This window comes from Arachis hypogaea, chromosome 18 (genome assembly GCF_003086295.3).
Source record: "Arachis hypogaea cultivar Tifrunner chromosome 18, arahy.Tifrunner.gnm2.J5K5, whole genome shotgun sequence".
NCBI lineage: Eukaryota > Viridiplantae > Streptophyta > Magnoliopsida > Fabales > Fabaceae > Arachis > Arachis hypogaea.
The window spans coordinates 10,876,716-10,887,892 of NC_092053.1; the positions used below are offsets into that span (position 1 = coordinate 10,876,716).

At 36.9% G+C, this 11,177-nt stretch overlaps 1 protein-coding gene across 1 annotated transcript; it reads left to right on the plus strand.

The window, feature by feature from the left end:
• The first annotated feature begins 3,088 nt into the window (after window positions 1-3,088).
• LOC140181234 (large ribosomal subunit protein bL9c-like) lies at window positions 3,089-3,659 on the plus strand. The gene is made up of 3 exons (XM_072224760.1): window positions 3,089-3,222; window positions 3,303-3,350; window positions 3,539-3,659. The coding sequence occupies exons 1-3, from the start codon at window positions 3,089-3,091 to the stop codon at window positions 3,657-3,659; spliced, it is 303 nt and encodes a 100-aa protein (XP_072080861.1).
• The last annotated feature ends 7,518 nt before the right edge of the window (window positions 3,660-11,177 follow it).

Consider the following 11,177-nt stretch of genomic DNA (forward strand, 5'->3'; position numbering starts at 1 on the left):
CTCCACATTTTCATGGATCATGATGAAGAAGAAATAAAAGAAAATTGCAGGTTGACTTTTTTTTAAGGATAACCATAATTTCTTTGTCTTGAATTTATTGGGTGAATTTAGTTCTTGGTTCTCTGTATTTTGGGTGTTTCACATTATTATATGATTTAAAAAAAATTACAGCTGCTTCCATATGAAGCTTTCTATGTGTAAACTCTTACCATATAGAGGATTTGCTTACATAAGATCATTTAATTCTTTTTATTTTTTTATATTTTTTTTGCATGATAAATAGTTCCTCTAGAAGGGTCTGTTTTGTCATCCTCTCTCAATTTGATAGTAAGATTAGAACACAAAAGAGAGAGTGAGTGATGCTGGTTCACAGAGAAAGAGAGAGCTTGGAGAGTGGTGGTGATGGTGTTAGTTTTGGTGAAGGTGGCATTATGGACAGTACAGTCTTGAAATGCTTCTATTGGATTTTCCATTGTTGAATGATGATTTTATGAGTTCTTTTAGTGCTAGAGAGATTGAGAATGTTAATTGGGAAGCTCTTCTTAATGAAGAAGTTGCTAGGCTTCGAGGTTCTGAGGCAACAAACAAAGAAGAAGGAGGCGATTTTGATTTTGATTTTGATGATGATGACGATGATGCCCTTTCTGGTGATGCTGAAATTGAGTTGTTTTGTTTTTATTGATTTTAAATTATGTGTGATTTTTTTTATTTTTATTCGACACTGGTTAACCCACTAGGACGACGAATGTCTTAGGTCTAATGAACTCTTACATGTATAAAGACTTAAACTCATGTCTGCATTTGTAGGTGAAAATGTTTGTTGTTTGAAAAATGAAGCCAGATTGATAGTTTTTTATTTCTTAAATTTTCTTGACTGGGAATTCTATGTCCTGAATTATATGCAAAGCTTTTAGTTTTAGTTTAGTTCTGTTCTGTGTTTGGATGGAAAAGAAGAGAAGAGAAAAGGGTGAAATTGGGAGGGGCATAAACAAAACAATATTTTTGTTGATATCATGTTTCACACGTTCAAAGGTACTACTTTTCATTGTTCTGTAATGATCTGGGGCATTTTGTGAGTGTGTGCTTGTGTGGTTATTTCTATTTTAGTAATTATGTTTTTGTTTATCTCCGTACATAGAGATTTCAAACCCAAGTTTGCTATCAGTTGAAATCATCACTGACACTGTGGAAGGTAACTAATATTTAAATTTCATTTTAATTCCTTTTTTTCTTTGGCTAATCAGTTTCTTATTTGAATTACTTTCGATCTATTCACTTCACCTCTCAGCGGCAAAGAAACCTACAGTTGCTGCCATTGATGGTCTTGCCCTGGGTGGGGGGGGGGGGTTAGAGCTTGCAATGGTATATTTTTCCTATGGTTTTTCCTACGGTTTACATCAATATACAATACAGAGGCACTTTCTTGAAAATAATGCTCTTATATTTTTCGCCTTGTGTTATATCATATTTCTTTCTCCTTATTTTAGGTGGAGAATAAGTCTGGTTTATCAAACTTCATTCCTATTCTCATTGAGGACAAAGAAATTTGCAGTGAGATGAGGACATTACAGCAAAGGTTAGATGAGTCTCTTCATTCTAAATAATTCCAGTCTACATCTAGTGGTTCTATCTGCAGCTTGTGTGAAGATTTTGCACATAGGCACACATCATCAGACTTGTTTGTAGATATAGCATGGTTGCTTAAGAACCCTACCTCAGAAAATTTTGAGAGAATGATGACGGCTTCATAAATTCAAAGATACTGTTACTTGTTGGACTTTCTTATATGCCATGATTCAATACTCATTTTGGAAAAAATATTACCAAAGTTGGTGATCTTTACAAAAGGCTTGAAATCAAATATTGTGATTAGTCGGACGAGTGATGTTGATGTGACACAACTACTGAATTGCATGCAACTTGCTAGAGATGTTATTAATCAGAATCATCAGAAAGGCAGAGGCATAATTGTGCATTCTGAAACAGAAGGCTTTCGGATTGAAAAAACCTGCACCCAAGACAGCTTGCCATCAGTTTCGAGAATAAAAAGTCAGGTTAGGATGACCTTTCTTTCTCCCCCTTGCTTCCTTTTTCTCTGATTTTGAAATATATAATGTGTCTTTTACATTAAAATGCTTTATATCTTTCTTTGGTCATTTTCGTGTACTCTATATAAGAGAAATGAAATACAATTGAGGAGTTTCCTGTTGGGATTAGCAGTAGACTTGATTTATTTAGTGGATACTCACTGTTTTGCGGTTCTACTGCAAAGATTAAGTGTATAATTTCTTTAATACTTAATCACAACTCCTGCTACGATCCCCTTGATGAATTATTGGTAGATTGTTGAGTAAATTAGTTTGATATATGGTTAATCAAAAGTGATGTGCTTGAATTTGTGTGTATCAAGCAGTTCTTCTTGCACAATTACTGCATGACCTTGATTTGGGTTTAATTAGGAGCATGGTTTTCTAATATTGGCCTTTTCTTTCAAATGGTTTCATTAAGTAACTAATAGGGGACAGCTTCCATCTGATGCCTGCATAGTCTGAAGGATCTAATGAAATTGCAACTGACCTTAGGTTCCTTGTTTTGCAGGATGTTCTATCCAGAACGGATTCAAAGTGTGGAATAATGAGAATCCCAACATTTAATGACAAAATTGATAGGATACCACTTTTGAAGAGGGAGATTATAATGAATATGGAAGAGTTGCCTAAACGATCCAGCCGGTGATATGTCGGTAGGGGATTCTTGAGCTCTCGACCAGCAATGTTTGTGATTGTTTCGGTTGCTGTTTGTCTTGCAGTATGTGTAGCCATCCTTCACCGGGGGAGGGTTAGTGAGTTAGCTGTATCCATTAGAAGGTGCTTGTTTAACTCTTAGTAGATGTTGACAAGTTTTTGTACTTGCTCTTCTATTTGGTACATATTGTTGTAACACTAAATAACCAGGGCCCAGGGATGTTGATGTTATTACTTATTAGTGATAGAGTGGGTGGTTCATTAATGGAGGCAAAATTAGTTTACAGCTACTTTGATACTTCTTCATTATCAGTATAGTTTTCACCCTCCTATATGATTATTGTATGCATTCTTCAGTATCTGAGTTTCTAGTTCTGCAGGTAAAAGAAGAGGCACAACAACTTGCTCAAATTTTTGAAACAGTTAGGTCTTTCAAGGTGAAGCGGAAATGTGGTAAAGAAAAACTAATTTTTGGAAGGTGAGGCTTGTTCTGTGCAATTTTGAGCTATTGATTTATGCTATATATGGATTATGCTTCTAAATTTGCTTGTTATTCAGTGTTATAGCTCAAGATCTTGTTGACATTATCAAGGCGCAGCTTCAAAGGTACTATCTGTCTGATGTACACAAGTCTTTCTCTTTGAGAATTGGGAGTACTAACTAGTCTTAGGTAACATTTTATTCTACTTTAAATGTGAATGATTATTCTTTTTTTCTTCCTTTGAAGCACTAAAATATTAAAGAATAAGTGTGTTTATGAATAATTGTCATGTGATCTTTTGTGATTTTCATAGGGAGGTGGACAAGAGAATTGTCGAACTTCTAGAGATACATGAAACCGAAGAATATATCACAGAGTTAAAGCTTTATCCGGAAGTTACAGCGAGAATAAGGTTGAATGTTTTTGCTAACTAAAGCACAAGTATGAAGTTCTATATGCTAATAATGCACATTTGGAGCTACCGGCTTGCATTAGTTCAAGGTGAATAACCACTGTATGAATCTTCAAACATCAAGCTTTATGTGACTTTGTCCCAAAGTTCATATTTTCTCTTTGAATGTGTATTCAAGTTTTAGGACATTTGTTTGGAATGTACTATTTTTATGAAAGTTATGTAATTATTATAGAGTAGTCTCCTTTTAAGGTTATGAAAGCTAGAATTTGTAAAATCATATTCTAGTTTAAAACTCAGTTTTTTTAAGCTCATGTATGATAATTGCGGCGGTTCAAAACTGTCGCATTTTTTTAAAAACCAACCCAAATCTGCGGCGGTTTTAAAACTGCCGCAGATTTTTTTTAATCCACTTACCAAAATAGCGGCGGTTTTGCAACCGCTGCAAAATCAATTATCTGATTTGCAGCGGTTGTGCCAGCGGTTTTCCAAAACCGCCGCAAAATCAAATCTCCACCCCTTAACAGGCAACGCTTGTGGAACCGCTGGAATTTCATTTCGCGGCGGTTTTTAAATCCTTAAAAAAACCGCCGCTATTCAGCGTGTCTCTTGTAGTATATAACTATATAATCATGTTCTCTTGGTTGATAAGGACTTTTTTGTAAATAAGCTTGTGTGACTTCATTTCTGTCATTTGGATTATAATTTAAAATTTTTTTATCGTTGTCAAAAATCAATTATAGGTTTTTCATATTGAATTCCTAAGAACTTATTTTTACTAGGAATCTAATGGAGTGATTTTAGATTCTAGTGGTAGCTTTCTTTTAAAATATTTTTTCATTATTATTTTTAAAAATAAAAATATTATAGATTAATAAATTGATCAATTCAGTTTAAAAATTTGTAAGCAGCATAATTACATATAATATAACGAAAGATTAAAATAACAAATAATAAGAATCATAAATTGAAAATAAAATAAAATATATAAAGTCATGAAGAGAATAAAAAATTAGATTAATACCTAAACTATAATTGATTATTGAATTAAAATTTGCAATTAAAAATATCAAAAAGAGGAATAATGAAATTGAAAGATACATAAAATTATGGAGAGGTATATAAAAAATAGAGAATTTATAATTTATCTTTTGATGAAGAGAAGATGACTACTAGATAAAGAATAAAAAAAGAAGGTTGAAAATATGAAACCAATAAATAATGAGAAGTTTGATGTCTTACTATTTTGTTTTCTCTTCACTTCATTATTAACAAAAATTTGAAAAGAAATTAAGAGGGTTTAGGGGAATAAGAGAGTGATGGCCGAGTCTTGACAATGGGAGAAGACTAAATTTAAATAGGTTACTAATAGTCAAATGCTGAAGAGATAAAAAAGTAGGTTTGAGACTTTAAGCAATTGGGATTAATTTATTTGTGGTTGGATCATTTAAAATTTGGAGTCGGAGCATATTATATATAAGTATAATTAAAAAAAAAATAAAATTTTAATTTGTCTATGTCAATTTGTGCCTGGCTCCCAACCTATCTTGCAGTCACTAATAGAATTTTTTTCAGTCCGAAGTCTCAACTAATAAACCACATCTTATAAGGTAATTGTCATATTTTCACAAGACAAGTAAAACATGTGTGACTTCGGATGCCACCTCTCAACTAAAATAGATACCAACGAATAATTATGGTCCCATTCAAATATGTAGACCACATGTTCAAAGCCAATTCATATGAGGAATGTCCTTGCAATCTTGCTAAGTCGTGTTAGTATATTCCGTCCAGTGCGTAAAATCCTGCTAAGAAAAAAAAATCAAATAAAATTCAAACTTCAAAAAATATAAATTTCATACACATTGAATGCATAATTTAAATTTTATATCATTTGTCAATCTTTTCAAATTATGCTCGTACCCTCTCAGCAAATTCTACTCCATTCGTACATTCTACATAAAACTTAAAAAAAATCAAGGCATATTAAATCTAAGCTAAAATTCACATGAAAATTAAATCATATTAAACTAATAATAAAGAATATCCATCTAATGCTACTTAATTTATAATATTTTTTATATATTCTAATCTAATATGCTATAATTTATAATTTATTTCTATACTTAATTTATGATTTATTATCATATTAAATTAATAATAAAAAAATATTCATGTAATGCTACAATTTAAATTATAATATACTGCTCTAAATACAATTTAAATTCAAATTTAAATCATAAACTACTTTATTATAAATATTTATTTCTATGTATTACTATCTACTCTAAAATATTTATTCATGTAATAATTCAACACTACTTGTACAGAATAATAATTGTTCTGGTTTCGATTTCCAGGTCCTTCTTCGGAGCAACCACCAAACCCTGTTATTTGGGCCTGGGCCACCTCAACTCCCCAGATAAGCCCGATAGCCAACGAACTACCAGTAACATTCAAAATTCGAATACTCCTCTTATCTTATCTTATCTTTTCTTAGCTAACAAGATAATATAAGATAATGACCACAAACTATATAAAGGGAGTCAAGGACTCCCCCAGGTATGTTACACACTCCTAATCCTCACATACACCTCTCAGATCTATTCTGACCTGAGCGTTGGAGTATCTTTGCAGGTACCAATTCCGTCGCTTCGAGAAGATCCGATCCCGTCACTACCTAAAGCCAGCGAGTCCCTGATCCATCTCACAATCCGTACCAGCAATTTCTTGTACATTGACGCCGTCTGTGGAGACTCGCTAGGTATCGACAGCATGACAAAGGATCTCGTGGAGATATCCTCGAGCCGTCGCCATGAATCAAAACCACGAAACCCAATGCCTAAACCACGAGAGGATAACCAACGCCGTGCACGGCCAGCCAACCCCTGATAGACAGCGACCGAAACAAGATGATCGACAGTTTGATAAGACCTGAGCACCTGACAGCTTAGGAGAAAAAGCAATCCAGATAATCTAAGAACTCTACCAAAGAGTACAAACCTTTGAAGGCTGGGTCACATCCAAAGAGAGATACCAGCCAGAACACGCAAGTCAAGCGACCTCCAGGAGCCGATCATGGCGAGAAACCAAGAACGAACGGTTGCCCGACCGATGACATGGAAAATGACAAGACCACAATGTTTTTCGAGAGCCAGAGCGATGACGCGATGGCAATAACAGAAGACAATGATGACATTCCAAATGAACAAGGAACGAACGTGATAATGGGAGCCACCCCGTTCACCGATAGAATCCTGAAGGCTAAGTTACCCAATAGTTTCGATAAGATGACTAACATGAAGTACGATGGGACAAAGGAACCACAAGAACATCTCATGCCCTTTGAGGTCAGGATGAACCTAGAAGGAGCCGCCGACATGGTTCAATACAGGGCTTTTCTAGTAACCCTCGTCGGCCCCACAATCAAGTGGTTAAACGCCCTCTCCAACGGCTCAATCGCCAATTTCGATGATGCCTCTAGGAAGTTTATGGCAAAGTTTATCGTCAAAATCTCCAAAGTAAAGCACCCGATCAGTCTACTCGGAATCACGCCATAACAAGACGAACCCACGAGGAAGTACCTCGACAGATTTAATGGCGAGTGCCTAATGACCGACAGATTCACGGATTCCGTGGTCAGCCTTTGCATGACCAATGGGCCTTATGAATGAAGATTTCCAAAAATACCTCACCACAAAATCAGTCTAGACCATGCACAAAATCCAAAACGTCACAAGAGAATACATAAACGACGAAGAGGTAAGTCAGGTCGTGGCCACCAATAAATGACAGCACGGCGGTGCGGCACCTTGGAGAAAACGACCGTCCAAGGACACCCCCAAAGAGCACTTCAAATCCACCACCCCTAGCTGGCAGCCTAGGGTGGAAAAGTCACGAACTACGTGCGCTACTGGCCCCTATCACAAAGATTGATCACCAAATAGCAGAGCGGGGCATTCTCTTGATGGTACAACAATTGAAAAAATGGACAGACAATAACAAAAGTTTATACTGCAACTATCATAAAGGATATGGAGACAAGACCCAGGACTGCTTTGATTTGAAAGACGCCTTTGAACAAGCCATCCAAGATGGCAAGCTCCTCGAGTTTGCCAAAATTATCCAAGAACCCAGAAAAGCCAAAAGAGAAAGAACGGCAGAATGGGAAGGCCATAATCCTAGGATAGTAAGTCAAGCACACTAGGAAATCCTAGAAACCGACCCGACCATAATAGTAAATGTGATCATAGGAAAAGACACGCCAGAAAAATCCAAATCAGCACTGAAAAGGACCTCAAGGTACTAGCCGTGAAAATCGAAACACCAATCTCTTTCCTCCTGGCGATAATCACGTTCTCCCTCGATGAATGGCAACATGGCAACACGGCACCTCGGCAAAGCACGCCCCTTTCGTCATCTCGGTAAGAGTCGGAATGGGACTGGTAAAACGGATACTAATAGACATCGGGGCCGACTCTAACATCTTTTTCAGGGGTGCCTTCGATAAGCTAGGTCTCCAAAATGAGAATCTGCAAAGTCACTGCAATGAAGTAACCGGACTCGGAGATAACTTCCTCAAACTGGACGACTCGATCATGCTACCGGTCACCATTGGGGCCAGGCACCAGAGAAAAATTGTACTCTCCGAGTTCGTGGTTCTAAAAGAATCCACGGCCTATAACATCATTCTGGAAAGGAAAACGATTAACGACTATCTGTCGTTATATTCACCAAGTTCCTAACAATGAAGTTCCAAGTTGAAAAGGGCACCATAGGAACAATACACGGGGACAAAAAATTTGCGGTTGAATACAACAACACCAGCCTGGCACTCCAGAAAAGGTCCAAAGATGCGGCAGGGATCTTCCTCGTCGATTTGGATGCATGATAGGACAATAAGCCCAGACCAAAACCAGAGGGGACATGGAAAGGCTATAGATAGGGACTTGTTTGCATTCACTCCGGCCGACATGCCGAGCATAGAACCTAACCTAATGTCTCATCGTTTGGTCATAGATCCCAAAGCTAAGCTGGTAGTGCAAAGGAGAATGAAAATGTTTGCCAACCAAGCAGCTAAAGTTAAAAAGCAAGTCAAAAGCCTACTTGAAGCAAGCTTCATCTGGGAACTCCCCTACATAACTTGGTTGGCTAACGTCGTGCTAGTCAAAAAAGCAAATGGTAAGTGGCGAATGTGCCTTGATTATACGGATTTAAACAAAACTTGTCCAAAGGACGCCTTTTCCCTACCAAATATCAATGGACTGGTGGTGCAGAATTTAAAGTCCACAAACTAACCGGTAAGTGCACCGGGTCATACCAAGTAATACCTCAGGTGCGTGAGGGTCGATCCCACGAGAATTGATGGGCTAAGCAACAAAAGTTGAGTGATTTACTTAGTTAGACAAGCAGAAAATAGTGTTTTAATGTTGTAAAGCATAAAATAGTAATTCAAAGAAATAAAAGCAAACAGTAAATTGATGTGAAGAATATATGAGAAAATAGTTAAGGTTTCATAGTTGTTTATCTTCCGGATTTCTATTTCTTATCAACTATTTTAATCATGCAAGATTCAATTCATGACAAAATATAAGTGACTAAACCCCAATTTCTTAGATCTTTTTAGTTTCCTTTAACCTTCATCAACCGCCAATTCCTTGGTCACTTGATTCCGATTAGAGGGTTAAGTTCAAAACTAGTTTATGTGCCGCAGAAATCTTAATTATCCAAATATAAGAGGATTATATGTCACGTATCCTATTAAGTCCAAATAATTAGAAATTTAGGAGAATTTGTTTTCAAGCTGTTGTTCAGGTAAATTGCTTTTCCAAGGTTTACAAGAACTCAATTAGAATAAGGGTCATACTTCTGTTCCAGCCAGATTCATAAGATGAAAAATGAAAACAAATTCTTGAAATTGAAATCAAAACAGTAATTAAAATAGAAGAGTAATAGTATCAAGCCATACAATAAATAGAGCTCCTAACCTTAACAGTGGAGGTTTAGTTGCTCATGGCTCAAAAAGAAAACAATGATTCTGAAAAATTGTAAATTGCGGAATGAGGTGAGAGAAGAGAGAAGCCCGAAGGGCTAAATCGTTTTCCTTTTATATCTAATTCTAATTAATGTAAAATATATTTTGTAAAACTAAATAATATCTTTTCCTATTTATAATTAAAATAAAAGTTTTCATCAAAATCTAAAAAATCTCGTTGCACAGCTTCTGAAGGACGTGGGGACCTTGCCTTGATGATTGGCTGGCGCCTAACTTCACAAATGTGAAGTTAGACTTGGCTGATGCAGCGAGTGTATGGAGAGGTCTTTGATCCTGGTGCCTAACTTCAGGATTCTGAAGTTAGGTGCTTCCCTAGCAGCACACAATTCACGCGCAAGTCCTTCTTCTGGCGCCTAACTTGGGAATAGCCAAGTTAGGTGCCAGTATAGCCGAGTATGCTGGAGAAGAAGTGTATACTACTACATCATTAGAAAGCTCTAGAAGTTAGCTTTCTAATGCCACTAAAATCATATCAATTAAACCTCTGTAGCTCATGTTATTTCCATTAGAGTGAAAGGAGGTCAGAGTTGCCAGCATCATTCACTTTCTTCTCTTTTTTTATAGAACTCCGTCAATTCCATCTGAATGCTACCTGAAATAAACAAAATTACACATAACTCAAAGTAGCATTTATAGTGGCTAAAAAGTATTTAAATCTTGATTAAATTTAATAATTCAAATACAAATTTACTAGGAAAAGATAGGAAAGATGCTCACGCATCAATTGGTAGACGTTACCTCGGGACAACAGTACCTCAGCTTCATGGACGCCTACTCTGGGTACAACCAGATACCCATGCACCGACCAGATGAGGAGAAAACCGCGCTTGTAACCCCCGACGGAATGTATTACTACAGATGCCCTTCAGGTTAAAGAACGCTGGGGCCACCTACGAAAGGCTCATCACCAAAAATTTTAAGGACCTCTCTAGGACCAAACTAGAGGTTTATATTGATGACATACTAGCCAAGACATAGATAGGCGAGGAGCTCATTGACGACTTCAAACTCATACTAGACACCGTGAGGAAGCATCGAATGTGCCTTAACCCGACGAACTGCGCCTTCGGGATGGAAGCCGAAAAATTCCTAGGCTTCATTATCACGCAACGGGGGAGTAGAAGCAAACCCAAAAAAGTGTAAGGTCATCCTCGAGATGAGCAACCCTGCAAATCTCAAAGACGTCTAAAGACTGATTGGGCGACTCACCTTCCTCTCACAGTTCCTCGGAGTATCGGCCCAAAAAGCCATCCCTTTCTTCAAACTCATGAAAAAGGGTATATGCTTTAAATGAGAACCCGAATGTGAAGAATCCTGCCAACACTTCAAAAAGGTGCTAGCGAATCCCCCTGTACTCTCAAAATCAAGAACGAGGGAGACACTTTACCTCTACCTATCCATAATAGAGGAAGCACTAGTAGCAACGCTCATCTGAGAAGACGAGCAAAAAATACAAAGCCCTGTATACTTCATAAGTAAAGTCGT

What these genes read in the sequence shown, in the direction of transcription:
- LOC140181234 (XM_072224760.1), top strand. Translation starts at nt 3,089, where the DNA reads ATGCATTCTTCAGTATCTGAGTTTCTAGTTCTGCAGGTAAAAGAAGAG. An exon ending in GAAAAACTAATTTTTGGAAG is followed by an intron (nt 3,223 to 3,302) that starts GTGAGGCTTGTT and finishes CTTGTTATTCAG; the next exon opens with TGTTATAGCTCAAGATCTTG. An exon ending in ATCAAGGCGCAGCTTCAAAG is followed by an intron (nt 3,351 to 3,538) that starts GTACTATCTGTC and finishes TGATTTTCATAG; the next exon opens with GGAGGTGGACAAGAGAATTG.